The 19,912-nt window shown below is 45.9% G+C and overlaps 1 protein-coding gene across 1 annotated transcript; it reads left to right on the top strand.

The window, feature by feature from the left end:
- Positions 1–1,768: 1,768 nt before the first annotated feature.
- On the top strand, positions 1,769–17,419 carry LOC134342040 (zinc finger protein 850-like). The gene is made up of 2 exons (XM_063039978.1): positions 1,769–2,617; positions 8,576–17,419. Exon 2 carries the CDS (start codon positions 8,975–8,977, stop codon positions 11,441–11,443), a length of 2,469 nt encoding a protein of 822 aa, XP_062896048.1. The 5' UTR covers positions 1,769–2,617; positions 8,576–8,974; the 3' UTR covers positions 11,444–17,419.
- Positions 17,420–19,912: the final 2,493 nt, after the last annotated feature.

The raw sequence follows: 19,912 nt of genomic DNA, 5'->3' as shown, positions 1-19,912 counted from the left end.
TGATCATCTTGGCAGCTCGGTAGGTCGAATGTATGAGACAGTACACTGTTAAATGTAAAACCCTGAACAGTGTTGATGATCAGAGGGATCTTAGACTCCAAGTTCATCGCTCCCTGAAAGAGACTGCACAGATTGATCGGGTGGTTAAGAAGGCAAATGGTGTGGTTGTGTTTATTAGTTGAAGCACTGAGTTGAAAAGTCGGGAAGTTGTGTTGCGGCTGTTGCGAGCCTGCGGTCGGACTGTGACTGTGTCTTTAAGAGCGCCGGAGTGAGGAGGCGGGACTATGACGTCAGTCACAGGCTGACGGCGCTGACTGTGGATTTAACCATAAGAGAGAGAGAGCGATCTGCAGACAGGCAGTCGGCCAGTCTAGAGAGAGAGAGAGGGGGATTGGAAAAGCTGATAGCTTCAGTTTGTCGCAGCTGAGGTTTGGAACTCTCCTATGCCCAGAAGAGTGAGTTGATCATCGGTACACGGAACCACAACGAATGTGTGTGGTTGTCACTTCATAATATCCATAGGAGTGAATTTTGGAATATCTTGGGGGACCGCTTGTGTTAACCCTTGCCTGAGTATGGTGTGTGGCAAACGATATTCCTGTGACACGTCACTTTCGCTGATAACTCGTATGTGAATTTGTAGAGAGCGCAGAAGAGGTTTACCAGGATACTGCCTGGATTAGAGGGCATGAGCTGTAACGAGAGGTTGGACAAACTTGGGTTGTTTTCTCCCGAGCGGCGCAGGCTGGGGTGAGACTGGATAGACGTTTATAAGATTACGAGAGGTAGAGATAGAGTGGACAGACGATATATTTTTCCTGGGGGTTGAAATGTCTAACACATTTAAGATGAGAGGAGATGTGAGCTGCAAGTTGGTTTCTTTCTGCATTACGACTGTACATTGAGCTGATATACGACAAAACAATAACTGTAACAAAGCATTATGGCTGCAGAGAAAGTGCAGTGCAGATAGACATATGGTGCAGGGTCACGTCAGGTTACATTGTTAGGTCGAGTCCATTTTATCGGACTGGGGACGATTCACTTGGCTTACAACCGCAGACAGGAAGCCGTCCTTGAGCCCGGTGTTACGCGCTTTCAGGATTTTGTATCTCTTCCCCGCTGGGGGAGCGGGTTTGCAACAAGAATGCCCAAAGTTGTTGCCATCTTTGAGTACACGGCCTGCTTTTCCGACGCAGGGGAAGTGTAGGAAGAGTCCATGGAGGGGAGGCGTGTTTCTCTGATGTTCTCTGCTCTCCAAAGTTCTCTGCGGTTCCTTGCAGTCATGGGCAGAGCAGTAGCCACACGAAGGCGTGAAGTATCGACAAGAAGCACAGAGACCTCGGACTTCACCCTGCCTTGTGCAGCTGGATCCTGGACTTCCTGTCAGATCGCCGGCAGGTGGTAAGAGTGGGCTCCCTCACCTCTGTCTCTCTGACCCTCAGCACACATACCCCACAGGGTTGTCTCCCTGGCCCCCTCCTTTACTCTCTTTATACCCATGACTTGTGTCGCCACCCACAGCTCCAATCTGCTAATCAAATTCGCTGACGACACTACATTGATTAGCCCAATTTCAAATAATAACGAGAAGTCATCACCCCGACACAGTGGTGTCAAGAAAACAACCTCTCCCTCATGGTGACAAAAAACAAAGGAGCTGGTTGTGGACTACATGAGGAATGGAGACAGGGACCAAATTCAACATTTCCAAGTCAGTTATTGACACAAAATGCACATTTTAATATTGATCAGGACACAATGTATTTTGTATATTGTTAATGACATAAAACATATTTATAGATTGTTGCTGACAGAGAATCATATAATTTGTGTTCCGTGTGTTATCTGAATGTACTTGCCTGTGATGCTGCCACAAGTCAGTGTTTCTCTGTACCTGTACCTTCCCGTACTTGTGCACTTGGCAATAAATTCAATGCGTCCTGAGAAAACTCAGTGAGATTTGATTAGTGATGATCATCTTGACAGCTCTGTAGGTCGAATGTATGAGACAGTACACTGTTAAATGCAAAACGCTGAACAGTGTTGATGATCAGAGGGATCTTAGACTCCTAGTTCATCGCTCCCTGAAAGAGACTGCACAGATTGATCGGGTGGTTAAGAGGGCAAATGTTTATGGTTGTCTTTATTAGTTGAAGCAATGAGTTCAAAAGTCGGGAAGTTGTGTTGCAGCTTTGTAAAACTAGTTAGACCACATCGGGAGTGTTTCATACAGTTCTGGTCGCCCCATTCTAGGAAGGATGTCGTGGCATTGGAGAGGGTGCTGAAGAGGTTTACCAGGATATTGCCTGGATTAGAGGGCATGAGTTAAAGCAAAAGTTTGGACAAACTTGCTCTGCCCGCGGTGGGAGCATCTACCGGTCACGTGATCCCGTTTGCCCCTCCCATTTAACTGCAGATGGGCAGCATCTGCGCGTGTTTCAGAGGCCCCGCCCTCCGGATGACGCAACATTCACTTTGCGCATGCTCAGTGTTTTCCTTTCCGCTCAGCGCAGAAGCCGATCATCTGCGGGCTCGGGAAGGGATCCTCGCCTCTTGGGTTGGGAGCGAGGGGTCGCGATCACTGTCTGCCGCCGAAGATATCACTTTCCCATCGGTGAGTATTGAGACCGATCCCGAGCGGGGAGATCCGATGTTGGCCGTGAGCCCCGAACTGAGGGCCAGCTCCTCATTGATTTCCCAGTTATCTGGGCTTGTCAAAAATGCGTAGACTTCACTTAATCTGCATTGAACGATCCAAACCAGGAGCCCGGGCTGTCTATTTCCGCAAAATTGAAATGGAAGTCCCGCCAACAGATCACATGAGGCTGTGTGCGCAGATCTGCCCCGCCCTCTGCTTTGTGACGCAAATCAGGTGGTATGTTTATTCAGTCCCCGGATGGGTAGTGATGCTTCCTCCATATTGTGTTGGGGAAATCTGATTTTGGCCACTGAGTCCCATTAACTTCCCCCAACTCGCCTCACTTCCTAAAGCTCGTCGCATATGTCCTGAGCTTTCTGGCTGTTATGTCTTTTCCCAGATTGAGCTGGGTGAGGAAGGAGAATGTCCCAGCTTGTGGGGATCTTTGAGTTCACTGCCTGCTTTACCGGGGGACTGGGAAGTCTAGAAGGGAGAATGGTTTCTGTGATGTGCTGATCTATATCCAAAGGTCTCTGCAATTCCTCGCAGTCACGGGCAGAGTAGTTACCATGCAAAGGTGTGAAGTGTCCAGATAGGATGATGTGTTGATGAAGTGAGATTGGGTGAGGATCAAAGTATATGTGAAAGTTCTTGTTGTTTGTTCTAACTTTGTCATTTTAGAATTTTTATACAGTAGTATGTGCTATTAATTCAGTATCTGTGTATTGCTGGAGGACCATCAGTGATTGTCCTTGATCCCATCTCCCACCTGGTTCCATCTACTTATCCCTGCCCATTTTGTTCAACCACTGTCCAGTCCCGTAAACCCACATCCCCCCCCCCCCGCCCCACCTGCTTCAGAGATACCCTGCTCTACGGACAACATGACAGAGCAGGGTATCTTGCAGGGGACTTTAAATCACACAAGGTTGGATTCATTGATGAAACCTGTTAAGTTTCCTTCGTTCACACCCTGATAATCATTAAGAATGTCCATTAAGCAGCCTTTGAATACAAACTCTCACCCACATGTGATGTCATTCTGGTGCCCCCACATAAAACCATAAAATATACTGTAGGAGCAAAATTAGGCCATTTGGCCCATCACACCTGCTCTGCCATTTAATCATGCCTGCTCCAATTGTCCACAGTCCCAGTCTCCCTCCTTTTGCCCATAAACTGTCATCAATCAAGAATCTAGCAACCTCTGCCTTTGATATCCATAAATACTTGGCCTTCACAGCCGCCCATGGCAAAGGATTCCACAGATTCACCACTCTCTGGCTAAAGAAATTCCCCCTCATTCACCTTTCTAAAAGGACGTCCCACTGCCCCCTTTATTCTGAGACTACATCCTCTGGTCCTGGACTCTCCCAATACAGGAAACATCCTCTCCACATCCAGTCGATCAAGGCCATTTACCGTTTGATAGGATTCAATGAAATCATCCTTCATTCCTCTGAATACAGGTCCAGAGCCATCAAATGCTCTTCATGTGACAGGCCATTCAATTCTGTACTCATTTTCATAAACGTCCTTGGAACTCTCTCCAATGGAGCCCAAGGGGCCCAAAACTGCTGAGAATAATCCAAGAGCTTTATAAAGTTTCAACATTACATCCTAACTTTTGTATTTTAGTCTTCCTGAACTGAATGTGAACATCATGTTTGCCTTCCTCACCACAGACTCAACCCACAAAATAACCTTTAGGGAATCCTGCACAAGGACTCCCAAGTCCATTTGCACCTCAGATTTTTTTTCTGTACATTCTCTCCATTTAGAGAATAGTCAACCCTTTCATTTCTTCTGGTGAAGTGTATCGTCATTCACCTCCCAACACAGTATTCTATCTGCCATTTCCTTGCCAATTTTCCTGATCTTTCTGTAGCCTCTCTGCTTCCCCAAAATGACCTGCCCCTCCACCTATCTTTACATCCCCTGCAAACTTTGCAACAAAGCCATCAGTTCCATCATCCAAATCATTGGCATATAACATGAAAAGAATCGTTCCCAACATAGACCCCTGTGGAACTCCACTAGAAACTGATAGCCAGCCAGAAAAGGTTATCTGTATTCCCACTCATTTCCTCCTGCCGATCAGCCACAACCTTTTTCCTGTAATAACATAGGCTCAGAGCTCGTTAAGGAGCCTCACGTGTGGCACCTTGTCAAAGGCCTGAAAATCCAAGCACACAACATCAACCAATTCTCCTTTGTCTACCCTGCTTATTATTTCTTCAAAGCATTCCAACAAATTTATCAGACAAGATTTTCCCTTGAGGAAACAATGCTGACTCCGGCCTATTTTATCTTGTGCCTCCAAGTACCTTGAACTCACATCCTTAACAATCGACTCCAACATCTTCCCAACCACTGTCAGACTGAGTGGCCTATAGTTTCCTTTCTTCTGCCTCTCTCCCTTCTTGAAGAGAGGAGTGACATTTGCAATATTCCATTCTTCCAGAACCATTCCTGAATTAAGTGATTCTTGAAGGATCATTACTAATGCCTCCACAATCTCTCTGGCCATCTCTTTCAGAACTGTGGGCATAACCCATCAGGTCCAGGTGACTTATCTGCCTTCAGATCTTCAGTTTCCTGGGAACCTTCTCTTTTGCTGTGGTCCTTTCTGTACAGGTCCCACCTTCACTGGAAGAGAGCCATGGAACAAAAAGTCTTACCCCTCTCCTTCCCTCCCTCCGTCACAAGCCTGATGTCATGCATGGGTTTGCTACGCCAGGGTCTGGCGTCGTGTGTGCGGTTCCTTACGTCAGGGTTCCCCAAACTTTTTTGCACTGTGGACCGGTTTTTAATATTGGCCGACGGGTAGGGTGTAGGGGGCATGTTCAAGTTCAACATTGTGTGACAGGGAATGAGGAAAGGTGCAGCTGACTCATATCACCAAATTATATTGTTTCCTGTCTCTCTGTGTCCTTCACCGTCACTCTCTCTCATCTCCAGTGGACTGCGCACCGGTGGTTGAGGACCACTGCCTTATGTCTGTGGGTTTGTTTCTCGTGTTTGTGCTGTTTAATCTTTCTTCCATTCAGACAAGAGAGAGAGATCCAGATCTGTCACGTCCTATCATTGTGGTTGGGGATTTTTTTCATTGACTTCATTCCACTGTTACAACTTGCCGAAGGGCAGCCAATGTTTCACGGTATATAACCCAATTAATGCAGGAAGGAAGCCTTTTCTGCTTTTCTGGGCTTCTCAAGCATATGTACATTTCAGTGAAATCTCCCTCTGGAAGTTCCAGAGGAGAAGCTCAGTCTGTCTAATATTTCCACACAATTAAAGTGGGGAATCATTTATTACTGTCATGTACCGAGGTTCAGTGAAAATCTTGTCTTGCATACCATCCTCTCAGATCAACACATTACAACAGTAGATAATGGTAAAACATTAACAGAGTGTAACAAAGCATTCTGGTTACAGAGAATATCCACTGCAGGTAGACATATGTTGCAAAGTCACATTGAGTTACATTATGAAGTGAAGAGTCCATCTTATAATGCTGAGGAATATTCAGTTTGCTTATAACAGCAGAATGCAAAATGTCCCTAGGTCTGGTGGTATGTTTTTATTCTTTTGTTTTCATTTATCTTCAACCCGATGGGTGGTTGAGAATCGAGAATGTCTGGTCTGGAGTTCTGGGAATCTTTAATTATGTTGGCTGATTTACTGAGGCTGCAGGAAGTATAGAGAGAGTCCATGGAGGGGAGGCTTGTTTCCATGATGTGTCCACAGTTCTCTTCTATTTCTTTAAGTCAAAAGAAGAGAGTAGCTGTGCAAAGGTGTGAAGTATCCGGATGGGATACTTTTTATGGTGTAAACTTAAATTCGCCGGATGAATAACCACACTACAAACAGTTCTGTACTTTATCCTTTTCACCAGTTTATTTATTCAAACTCAGCCGGCGAGAAGCTCGGAGCCAAGCATGAGAGAGACACAATTCCTCTCCCTCTGGCTACTCATGATGAATCTCAGTCTAACATGCAGAAACGTTACGGTTATAGAACCAACAAAATGAAGAGCACTTTAGTTCAACTGGTCCCACCAAGGCTGTTGGAGCAAAACTTAATTTCTTAGATAAGAGAGTCCACTAGATCATGGTTTTAATTACAAATGAATGTTCTGTCCAATCTTTATCAGTTATTCTCTTTCGTTAGACACTTTGTTCAATTTGTGTCTCATGAGAACTCAACTCTACATAACGTTCCCAAGAGACATCTGTGAGTCGTTAATCTAAACAAGCTGCAAACAGATTCCTCAGTGAAGGACAGAACAGAAATTTGCGCACTATCTGGAACAGAGCACACATAAGTTTGGACTTAGTTTTAACCCATTATTTACAAGAGTCCAAGAATCGTTTCTTACATCCCCCAATACCCTTAAAACTTCATCACCAGAGTGTTGTAGCAGATAGTTGCCTTTCTGACTGAAAACCCGTGACTAGTGGAGTGCCACATGGATCAGTGTTGGATCTGTTGTTGTTTGTCATCTATATCAGTAATCTGGATGATAGTGTCGTTAATTGGATCAGCAAATTTGTGGATGACACCAGGATTAGTGGTGCAGTGGACAGCGAGGACGACTATCATGGATTGCAGTGCGATCTGGACCGCTGGAAAAAATGGGTTGAGAAATGGAAAATGGAATTTAATGCAGACAAGTATGACGTGTTGTGCTTTGGTAGGACCTACCAGGGTAGGTCTTACACAGTGACTGGTAGGGCACTGAGAAGTATTATAGAACAAAGGGATCTGGGAATACAGGTCTATATTTCACTGAAAGTGGTGTCACAGTTCAACAGGATGGAAAAAAAAGATTTTGGCATATTAGCCTTCATAAACGAAAGTGCTAAGCAGAGGAGATGGATGTTATGTTGACTTTGTACAAGACATTGGTGAGGCATAATTTGGAGTATTGTGTGCAGTTTTGGTCACCAACCTACAAGAAAGATGTAAAAGAGTTTGAAAGAGCTCAGAGAAAATTCACAAGGATTTTGCCTGGTCTGGAGGTCTTGGGTTATAAGGAGAGATTGAACAGGTCTGGGCTTTATTCTTTGGAATGTAGAAGATTGAGGGGAGATTTGATGGAGGTGTACCAAAATTATGAGGGTTATAGATGGGGTAGATGCAAGATGGCTTTTTCCAATGAGATTGGTTGGGACTACAACCAGAGGCCATGGGTTGAAGGTGAAAGGTGAAACATTAAGGGGAACATGAGGGGAAACTTCTTCACACAGATGAGCATCCAGGTGTGGAATGAGCAGACAGCCCAACTGGTGCATGTGAGCTCAATTTCAACATTTAAGAGTTTGTATAAGTACCTGGATGGTAGGGGTACGGGGGTAAACAGTTTAAATAGTTCAACACAAACTAGATGGGCCAAAGGGCCTGTTTCTGTGTTGTACTTTTCTATGACTCTGTGACAAGGACAGGAAATAATACTAATATTTGTGTAATTCCTTTTAACAGCTGTGCAGACCAACTATTCATCTGGGCAGGAAATGTTTACATGGCTATAAAACTGTGGCACTTTACATTGACAGTAGATAAAAGAAAATCCCAGCTGCATGTCAACAAAGGCTATTTGTGTGAGAGTGTTTCAGTTACGGTGGGGCCAGGCACCCATGCAGCTCAGTGGGAACAGGGAATAATACCAATGGTGAGTGCTAAACTGAACCAAATCACAGACTAGAGATGGCAGAAATGCCCCATTCTTATAGGGACAGGAAGAGAGTCAGAGAGTTTGTTGGTCATTCCAGATACCAGTACTGTGCCCAGTTAGAAGATGATTTCTCTCTGCAACTTGTGTTGAACCTCACTGTTACAGTGTGATGCCAGATCACACTTTGGCAACTCAAGTGATCTCATCTGAAATGTTGTCCTTCACTCATTGATGGATTTTATAAATCTTTTTTTCAGGTTAAAAACGACAAGGAATTTATCTACGGGAATCTCAAACAAAACGCGCCAGTTTTGCTCTCTCTGTCCACGTATATAAGAAGTGGAGCAAGGGATTCACTCAATCATCCTTCCTGCTCAGACTGTGAGGAGAGATTCACTCGATCATCTGACCGACTGGCATGCCTGTCAGTTTACAGAAGAGAGAGGCTGTTCACCTTTTTAAACTGTGGGGATTCAAGCTCATCTCATGAAGGTAAATCAGCAAATTCACACTGGACAAGGCCATTCACCTGTCCTGTGTGTGGGAAGGGATTCAGTCGGCCTTCCCACCTGTGGACACACCAGTCAGTTCACACTGGGCAGAGGCTGGTCATCTGCTGAACTTGTGGGGAAGGATTCACTCAGTCATCTGACCTAATGGCTCACCAGCGAGTTCACACCAGGGAGCGGCTGTTCACCTGCTCGGACTGTGGGAAGGGATTCACTTGTTCATCTAAACTGAAGGTACATCAGCGAGTTCACACTGGGGAGAGGCCGTTCACCTGCTCAGACTGTGGGAAGAGATTCACTTCGTCATCCCAACTGAAGGAACATCAGAGAGTTCACACTGGGGAGAGGCCCTTCACCTGCTCAGTCTGTGGGAAGGGATTCCCTTTGTCATCTCGCCTACTGAGACACCAGTCAGTTCACACCGGAGAGTGGCCACACACCTGCTCACTCTGTGGGAAGGGATTCACTTTGCCATCCTCCCTACAGAGACACCAGTCAGTTCACACCGGAGAGTGGCCATTCACCTGCTCAGACTGTGGGAAGCAATTTACTTGGTCATCCCATCTGAAGATACATCAGCGAGTTCACACTGGAGAGAGGCCATTCACCTGCTCAGACTGTGGGAAGGGATTCACTCGGTCATCTCAACTGAAGGTACATCAGCGAGTTCACACTGGGGAGAGGCCTTTCACCTGCTCAGACTGTGGGAAGGGATTCATTGAATCATTTCAACTGAAGGCACACCAGCAAGTTCACACTGGGGAGAGGCCATTCACCTGTTCAGACTGTGGGAAGGGATTCAAACGGTTAGCTCACCTGCTGACACACCGGTCAGTTCACACTGGGGAGAGGCCATTCACCTGCTCAGACTGTGGGAAGGGATTCACTGAGCCATCTCAACTGAAGGTACATCAGCGAGTTCACACCGGGGAGAGGCCATTCACCTGCTCAGACTGTGGAAAGGGATTCACTCAGTCATCTCAACTGAAGGTACATCAGCGAGTTCACTCCGGGGAGAGGCCATTCACCTGCTCAGACTGTGGGAAGCGATTTACTTGCTCATCCCAACTGAAGGTACATCAGCAAGTTCATACTTGGGAGAGGCCATTCACCTGCTCAAACTGTGGGAAGGGATTCACTAAGTCATATAGACTGAAGGTACATCAGAGAGTTCACACTGGGGAGAGGCCGTTCACCTGCTCAGATTGTGGGAAGGGATTCACACGGTCATCTGCTCTACGGAGACACCAGTCAGTTCACACTGGCAAGAGGCCATTCACCTGCTCAGTCTGTGGGAAGGGATGCACTGATTCATTTGAACTGAAGGCACACCAGCGAGTTCACACCGGAGAGAGGCCATTTTCCTGCTCAGACTGTGGGAAGGGATTCACTTTGTCATCTCAACTGAAGGTACATCAGCGAATTCACACGGGGGAGAAGCCGTTCACCTGCTCAGACTGTGGGAAGGGATTCACACAGTTAGCTAGCCTACAAGCACACTGGTCAGTCCATACTGGGGAGAGGCCATTCATCTGCTCAGACTGTGGGAAGGGATTCACTGTGTCATTTCAACTGATGGCACACCAGCGAGTTCACACTGGGGAGAGGCCATTCACCTGCTCAGACTGTGGGAAGGGATTCTCTCAGTCATCCACCCTTCAGAGACACCAGCAAGTTCACACTGGGGAGAGGCCATTCACCTGCTCAGACTGTGGGAAGGGATTCAAACGGTTCGCTCACCTGCTGACACACCAGCGAATTCACACAGGGGAGAGGCCATTCACCTGTTCACGCTGTGGGAAGGGATTCACTGAGTCATCTCAACTGAAGGTCCATCAGCAAGTTCACACCGAGGAGAGGCCATTCACCTGCTCAGACTGCGGGAAGGGATTCACTCACTCATCCAACCTACAGAAACACCAGCGAGTTCACACTGGGGAGAGGCCGTTCACCTGCTTGGACTGTGGGAAGCAATTTACTTTGTCATCGCAACTTAAGGTACATCAGCGAGTTCACACTGGGGTGAGGCCGTTCATCTGCTCAGAATGTGGGAAGGGATTCACTCAGTCGTCCACCCTACAGAGACACCAGCAAGTTCACACTGGGGAGAGGCCGTTCATCTGCTCAGAATGTGGGAAGGGATTCACTATGTCAAGTAAACTGAAGGTACATCAGAGAATTCACACCGGGGAGAGGCCGTTCACCTGCTCAGTCTGTGGGAAGGGTTTCACACAGTCATCTGTTCTACTGAGACACCAGTCAGTTCACACTGGCAAGAGGCCATTCACCTGTTCAGACTGTGGGAAGGGATGCACTGATTCATCTCAACTGAAGGCACACCAACGAGTTCACACTGGGGAGAGGCCATTCACCTGCTCAGACTGTGGGAAGGGATTCACTCGGTCATCTCATCTGAAGGTACATCAGCAAGTTCACACCGGGGAGAGGCCATTCACCTGCTCAGTCTGTGGGAAGGGATTCACTTCTTCATCTCACCTACTGAGACACCAGTCAGTTCACACCGGGGAGAGGCCATTCACCTGCTCAGTCTGTGGGAAGGGATTCACTTCGTCATCTCATCTACTGAGACACAAGTCAGTTCATACCAGGGAGTAGCCACTCAACTGCTCAGTTTGTGGGAAGGGGTTCAATTGCTCATTTCACCTACTGACACACCAGTCAGCCCAACAGGGACATGGCTATTCACCTGCTCAGACTGTGGGAAGGGATTCATTCAGTCATCTCAACTGAAGGAACATCAGCGATTTCTCACAGGGGAGAGGCCATTCACCTGCTCAGACTTTGGGAAGAAATTTTCTCAGCCAAATCAACAAAATGTGCATCATTGAGTTCACACTGGGGTGAGGCCATTCACCTGCTGTGAATGTGGTGAAGGATTTGTGATGGACATGGACTGTGCCTTTAAGAGAGAGAGAGAGAAACTAATGCAGTACTGCTGCCTGTTTCTTGGTTGCTATGGTGAGAGAGAAGTGGAGTTATGTGATGGACAGTTTGATGTTCACAGTTGCTTCACAGCGTGTTTATTTTAGCAAGGTCCCAGAGACACACAGCGGAACACCAGTTAAGGCAAACAGTCAATGAAAGGAGGCCAGTAACAGAAGAGTCACTGGGGGAACTTCTGAGTGCTCACAAGGGTGGGTTGAGGATCGATCAGAAGAATCGATCAGTGGCTATCATGGTGTGTAGAAGGGTGACCCTGTGGAGGCTACCGGTGTGTCTACCCCTGCCTGGGTGGTAGCTTACCCTCGAAGATGGTCCCCTTAGTGATAAGCTATGTTTGGCTGACTCGAAAGTGGATTTGGAACCTGATGACGGAAGATGAACGTCACCTGTTTACTCGTTCTTCTCCTATTGTGGTTTTCACCTTGGATTAAAATACGTCTCTTTCTCTCACAACAATTCTTTGGAATGAATTGAACTTCCTTGCATTACCATCGTAAGACCTTAACTCTTGCTACCGGAGCTTTAATGATTTTGTGAATTATATTTACATACATATTTATGCATAACTACTAACATTTGATTTACTTGGTTTAAGTTACTATATTAAGTAGTTACTAATATATAATGGTTTTTAACATCAAAACCAGACTCCAGGTGTGCTCTACTGCTGCTGGTTCATTTAAACCATTGCATGTACGTAACAGATTCATTCAGTTATCTATCCATATGACACACTACCAGGTTCACACTGGGCAGTGGCTTTTCACCTGCTCTGAATGTGGGAAGTGAGTCACTCAGTCATCTAACCTTATGTAACTCTCGCTTCAGCTAGCAGATTAATATAGGGGGTAATACCCCCAGCCCGGCCAAACTTAAGAAACCTCATTTGGGTGGATGCTGCGCGATGTGTCCCCTGTTACAAATCAGTACCCCAAAATAACAAACAGTACACAATATGTGATTAAACAATTGAGCTTTATAATTTTTACATTGACTATAGGGTTACTGAAGTAAACAAAGAAAAGGGCCCACTCTCTTTATTCGCGTCTTCTCATCTCTCCCCAGCAAATGACCATGAAAATCTTTCTTCCAGACTCACAAGGAAGAACATTTCTGTCATTGGATAGCCCCGCACACCAAAAGCCTGTTATCTCTAGTCGTAACCTAAACATTGCTGCTACAGAGAAACCATTACCTCAACAGTGAAACATTACAGAGAGGCCGTTACATGAGCAGTGAAACTTACAGCGTGTTATACTTATGACACACTACCGGGTTCACACTGGGGAGAAAGTTTCAATAAGCTGCATGCTGGATATTTATCCATCACCATTGCTGAATGCAATTTCGAGAGTGACTGTCGGTGCTGAACTCTGCAATTATTGCTGCTGATCACCACACCCAGTTCTGCACCCTGGTCTCTGGACATGGGAGGAGTTTCTTCTGCTGCATATTCACCTTTAATGGGACTGGAGTTTAATCTTCTGCACCTGAGACGAATAAATCACTTTATTTTAAACTCTGTCTCCGGTACTTAGTGAATTTATAACACACCTAGTGTAGAGTAGAGAGTCAACTCAGGCCGGTTGGACCCTGCCAGTGATTCTGTTCCACAACAGTCCTTTTAAATCCTCCCCTTTATTTCCCCTCTCACTCTCCCTGTGGTGATGGGTTCCAAACAGTCACCACTCTGTGGGTGAAGAGGTTTCCCTTGAATTTTCTGCAGACTGAAGAAGTGGAGCTGACTGCAGTTCTGTCTGAGATGTTCTTCGCCCCTCTAATCTCTGGGCTGAGGAAGAATGACATTGGTAGTTGACCTCCTTAATCGCGATTCATTCCCACATTATGGGTCATTTTCCCTGCTTCTAAAGTGTTGTTCGGAAACAGTGCTGCCCTCTACACACTGTAAGCAGAATGGGAAACCATCAGTTGGATTTTTGACGAAGTAGTGTCAGAAACCAGAGGCGGGTCTGCACAGGGCAGAGTTTGGGGCTCTGGATGGTGGTCGGGGTAAGAATGTATGATGAGGAGAAGGGAATCAGCAGCAGGTCATGGCAACGAATGACAGTGTAGTAGCATTTCAAAGATGACTGACAGAGAAAATAATTTGTTTGTCTGACTGATGACAAACAATGCCTGTGGTGAGGTGCTCCACTGGTCAAGGGGCGTGTGTGTTGGGAATGGTTTTATTTATTGAGGAAGCTGTTCCTGCTTGTTTATCCTGTAATATTATATCCAGATGGTTATGACAGATTGTCCTTTCTATAATAATCTATTGATTACCTATAATTTGTAAGATTTTGACTCTAAAACTGGATCAGGCTTTAATTTATGGTGTCTTTATGAAGTTATGGTGGTTATTCATGAGCTTAAAGCAAGATTTTGGTGAATTATATTTGCTACTTGATTGTACATTTGTAAGTAATCAGATTGAGTTAAACTGCTGCAGGATATCCCGGAAAGCATTGGAATGTGTCTGGTTTCTCATGGCATTTTCTGCATTCATCACCTTGTTTGTTAGTCTTTAATGTATTTTTGATATTTTTTATGTTAACCACCCTGTCCTGTATTTCTGCAAGGAACCTCTATTTCTGTAAAGACGTCTCCCACTTTGAGTCGGGCATTCGATGCTTCCTTGATAAACATCTAGTCTGCTCAAATCATTGGCGTGTCTTCCATGGAGGGTCATAATCATTCCACTGGTTAACATTTTCTATGATAGTGATGATTGATTTTTTTCTGAGTTGGCCGCTCATTTAAGTTTTCTGGTATGTACATCATTTCACAAATGCATATGCGTGCATGGAGTGCTGAATCCTGCTTTATTTTTGAAGAAGGTATATACTTTGGAGTTTTATCTGACTGTTGTGTAAGTTTTTAATGTCTGCAACTCCTCATCCTGCTTCTGTCCTAAGTAGTGTTGATCTAACTGCTTCAGTGTAGATACTGTTTTCTAAATTTGTCATTTCAGTTCTTATTTTTCTTTGTAAAGTTCCATTTCGGAATGGAACCAAGATATTTTTCCGAAAGAATAGGTTTCGTTAAGGAAAATATATTCTTAGGAGATATTTTACTTAATTCTCTCCCCCCCCCCATTACATTTCTTACTCTCACTTCTCATCTTCCCCCCCACAAAAAAAAAATGTCAACACTTCAAGAGTATCGAGAGGCCTTTGAAAGGAAGCTCTCCAAGTACGCAGGACTGGTCAGCAACTGTCAGCAGGCTGGATGGAGAGCGAGGTGTCTCCCAGTGGAGGTTGGTTGTAGGGCATTTGTAGCCCGTTCTTTTGTTAGAGCCTCAGCATTTTCAGCATTTTGGGCATCGAGGGAGAGAGCCATCCACAGTACCACCGATGCGGCAGAGAGGGCCTCAAGATGGCTGTGGCTCAAAAGAGGGGAGCCATGGAGTCATAAGTAGCTAGCCATCTGGACACAAGCTGGGGTCTGATCAGCCCCGGCTGGGTCACCTGGAGGAGGTTGTATGATGTTGAAAGACCCGAAACACCCGATGATTCCAGGAACATCACTGAAGATGTGTCCAGAAGCTTCAATAGATGTATGTACACAGGGGTAGAAGTGGGTATAGGTACTATTACTAAGGAGAAAATTTGCTTTGGAAGCTGAAAGGCCTGGAAGTAGATAAAGCTCCTGGACCAGATAGTGTATGCCCCAGGATTCAGAAAATGGTAGCTGAAGAGCTTGTGAAGGGATTAGAGTCATAGAACACTACAATCTAGTCTGTGCTAAAGTATTTATCTGCCTAGTTCCAGCAACCTCCATTCCCTTCCTTTCATGCACCCATCCAAACTTTGCTTAAATGTTGAAATCGCCCCTGCCACTTGCTCTGGCAGCGCATTACACATTCTCACCAACTCTGAGGGAAGACGTTCACTCTCGTGTCTATCTTAAAGAATGGGTAATGACCTTTCAAGAATCACCAGACTTGGGAAATGGCTCTGGCGGGCTAGAAAGTTGCAAATGTCGCTCTATTCTTTAAGAAGTGAGGTAGGCAGAAGGAAGGAAATTATATGACAGTTTCTGACCTCAGTGGGTGGAGTCCATTCAGGATGTTTCTTCGGGGTACCTGGCACACAATAATATCGGGCAAAGTCATCATGGTTTCCTGGAGGGAAAATCTTGTCTCGGAAATCTGTTGGAGGGTAGGTGCGGGGCAGGTAGCTTAGAGCTAAGCGGGTGTCTGCAGAAGGACTTGGACAGGTTTGGAGAACAGACAATGAAGTGCCAGATAAAATACAGTGTAGCGACTGCTGTCTACAGTCAGGTACTCAGGTTCATTCGGCATAGTGTTTCATGAACATTGTTAGCAAAACACTCCGATACAATACGGGTTTCATTTTGTTACAGACAGAAGTGGCATTTTGGTACTACAACTAAAGAATATTTCTACCGTGTTGGAGACGCTTTCAAAAACCCCACGCCTACTGATATAATTGATAAAATTTGAGGTTTAAATCCCTTTCAGAAGGGATTAATAGCAATTATCTATGATATAAATATGAAATTACACCCAGGTATATCCGATAAAATTAAAAATGAATGGGAAAGGGAACTTCAACTTAGTCTACCTACAGAGAAATGGGATATTTTTTTTTCAATTAGTACTTCTTCTATATGTGCTAAGAATACATTAATACAATTTAAAGTTGTGCATAGAGCCCATATGTCCAAAGATATATTAGCCCGTTTTTATTCCCATATAAACCCTATTTGTGATAGATGTCACTCTGAGGTGGCTTCTTTAACGCATATGTTTTGGTCCTGTCTTCTTTTGGAAAAATATTGGAAAGATATTTTTGATATTATATCAACAGTTCTATGTCTTGATTTACAACCCCATCCTATTGCGGCAATTTTTGGTTTGCCAATGTTAGAACATAGATCTTTGTCTTCTTCAGCCTGTCGGATGATAGCATTTGTCACTTTAATGGCCAGAAGATCTATTTTATTGAACTGGAAGGAAACCAATCCTCCTACTATATTCCAATGGTTTTCTCAAACTATATTAAGTTTAAATTTAGACAAAAATTAGAGGTGATATTTCCGATCCTTAGGTTAAATTTGAAGAAACTTGGAAACCTCTAATGCAACATTTTCATATGATGATCTTTCCGAATCCTTTTTATTAACTTAAGTTATATGAATAGAGGAGCGGAGTTGATGACATTACTGAACGTGTCTGATTCAAGATAATGGTCTAGCCATGTTTTGCTCTTTTTTTTGGGGGGGGGGATAATATTTAGTTTTTTGTTCTTTTTCTTTTCTGTTTTTTTCTTTGTTTATACATATTTCTTTTTATTTCCTTTTTTATATATCTAATTACATTATGAGTTTGGAAGTCTATTATACCCATGTTACTTAAAATATTTTTTGTACATACTTATAAAGATTATTCCCACCTCTTTGTATCAACATTTTTACTGTGTTTATAATTTTGAAAATTTAATCAAAAGATTTAAAAAGAAACAAAAACCCCACGCCATCTGTGAAAACCTTTCTAACCCCTACATCGCACTCCGTTTCTGTAAAGCTCTCCGACCCCGACAGCACTCGCCATCTGTGAAAACCCTTCCAACCCCTACATCACTCCCCGTTTCTGTAAACATCTCCGACCCCGACAGCACTCGCCATCTGTGAAAACCCTTCCAACCCCTACATCACTCCCCGTTTCTGTAAACATCTCCGACCCCGACAGCACTCGCCATCTGTGAAAACCCTTCCAACCCCTACATCACTCCCCGTTTCTGTAAACATCTCCGACCCCGACAGCACTCGCCATCTGTGAAAACCCTTCCAACCCCTACATCACTCCCCGTTTCTGTAAACATCTCCGACCCCGACAGGACTCGCCATCTGTGAAAACCCTTCCAACCCCTACATCACTCCCCGTTTCTGTAAACATCTCCGACCCCGACAGCACTCGCCATCTGTGAAAACCCTTCCAACCCCTACATCACTCCCCGTTTCTGTAAACATCTCCGACCCCGACAGCACTCGCCATCTGTGAAAACCCTTCCAACCCCTACATCACTCCCCGTTTCTGTAAACATCTCCGACCCCGACAGCACTCGCCATCTGTGAAAACCCTTCCAACCCCTACATCACTCCCCGTTTCTGTAAACATCTCCGACCCCGACAGCACTCGCCATCTGTGAAAACCCTTCCAACCCCTACATCACTCCCCGTTTCTGTAAACATCTCCGACCCCGACAGCACTCGCCATCTGTGAAAACCCTTCCAACCCCTACATCACTCCCCGTTTCTGTAAACATCTCCTACCCCGACAGCACTCGCCATCTGTGAAAACCCTTCCAACCCCTACATCACTCCCCGTTTCTGTAAACATCTCCGACCCCAACAGCACTCGCCATCTGTGAAAACCCTTCCAACCCCTACATCACTCCCCGTTTCTGTAAACATCTCCGACCCCGACAGGACTCGCCATCTCAGTAAAACCCTTCCAACCCCTACATCACTCCCCGTTTCTGTAAACATCTCCTACCCCGACAGCACTCGCCATCTGTGAAAACCCTTCCAACCCCTACATCACTCCCCGTTTCTGTAAACATCTCCGACCCCAACAGCACTCGCCATCTGTGAAAACCCTTCCAACCCCTACATCACTCCCCGTTTCTGTAAACATCTCCGACCCCAACAGCACTCGCCATCTGTGAAAACCCTTCCAACCCCTACATCACTCCCCGTTTCTGTAAACATCTCCGACCCCAACAGCACTCGCCATCTGTGAAAACCCTTCCAACCCCTACATCACTCCCCGTTTATGTAAACATCTCCGACCCCAACAGCACTCGCCATCTGTGAAAACCCTTCCAACCCCTACATCACTCCCGTTTCTGTAAACATCTCCGACCCCAACAGCACTCGCCATCTGTGAAAACCCTTCCAACCCCTACATCACTCCCCGTTTCTGTAAACATCTCCGACCCCGACAGCACTCGCCATCTGTGAAAACCCTTCCAACCCCTACATCACTCCCCGTTTCTGTAAACATCTCCGACCCCGACAGCACTCGCCATCTGTGAAAACCCTTCCAACCCCTACATCACTCCCCGTTTCTGTAAACATCTCCGACCCCAACAGCACTGGTCATCTGTGAAAACCCTTCCAACCCCTACATCACTCCCCGTTTCTGTAAACATCTCCGACCCCGACAGCACTCGCCATCTGTGAAAACCCTTCCAACCCCTACATCACTCCCCGTTTCTGTAAACATCTCCGACCCCAACAGCACTCGCCATCTGTGAAAACCGTTCCAACCCCTACATCACTCCCCGTTTCTGTAAACATCTCCGACCCCGACAGCACTCGCCATCTGTGAAAACCCTTCCAACCCCTACATCACTCCCCGTTTCTGTAAACATCTCCGACCCCGACAGCACTCGCCATCTGTGAAAACCCTTCCAACCCCTACATCACTCCCCGTTTCTGTAAACATCTCCGACCCCAACAGCACCCGCCATCTGTGAAAACCCATCCAACCCCTACATCACTCCCCGTTTCTGTAAACATCTCCGACCCCGACAGCACTCGCCATCTGTGAAAACCCTTCCAACCCCTACATCACTCCCCGTTTCTGTAAACATCTCCGACCACAACAGCACTCGTCATCTGTGAAAACCCTTCCAACCCCTACATCACTCCCCGTTTCTGTAAACATCTCCGACCCCGACAGCACTCGCCATCTGTGAAAACCGTTCCAACCCCTACATCACTCCCCGTTTCTGTAAACATCTCCGACCCCGACAGCACTCGCCATCTGTGAAAACCCTTCTAACCCCTACATCACTCCCCGTTTCTGTAAACATCTCCGACCCCGACAGCACTCGCCATCTGTGAAAACCCTTCCAACCCCTACATCACTCCCCGTTTCTGTAAACATCTCCGACCCCGACAGCACTCGCTATCTGTGAAAACCGTTCCAACCCCTACATCACTCCCCGTTTCTGTAAACATCTCCGACCCCGACAGCACTCGCCATCTGTGAAAACCCTTCCAACCCCTACATCACTCCCCGTTTCTGTAAACATCTCCGACCCCGATAGCACCCACCATCTGTGAAAACCCTTCCAACCCCTACATCAC

This window comes from Mobula hypostoma, unplaced genomic scaffold (assembly GCF_963921235.1).
Source record: "Mobula hypostoma unplaced genomic scaffold, sMobHyp1.1 scaffold_105, whole genome shotgun sequence".
NCBI classification, from domain to species: domain Eukaryota; kingdom Metazoa; phylum Chordata; class Chondrichthyes; order Myliobatiformes; family Myliobatidae; genus Mobula; species Mobula hypostoma.
The sequence above is the reverse complement of the archived record's forward strand: the minus strand, read 5'-3'. Positions and strand labels throughout refer to the sequence as shown.

Excerpts from the sequence above, each read along its gene's own strand:
- LOC134342040 (XM_063039978.1), top strand. The coding sequence starts at position 8,975 with ATGGCTCACCAGCGAGTTCACACCAGGGAGCGGCTGTTCACCTGCTCG.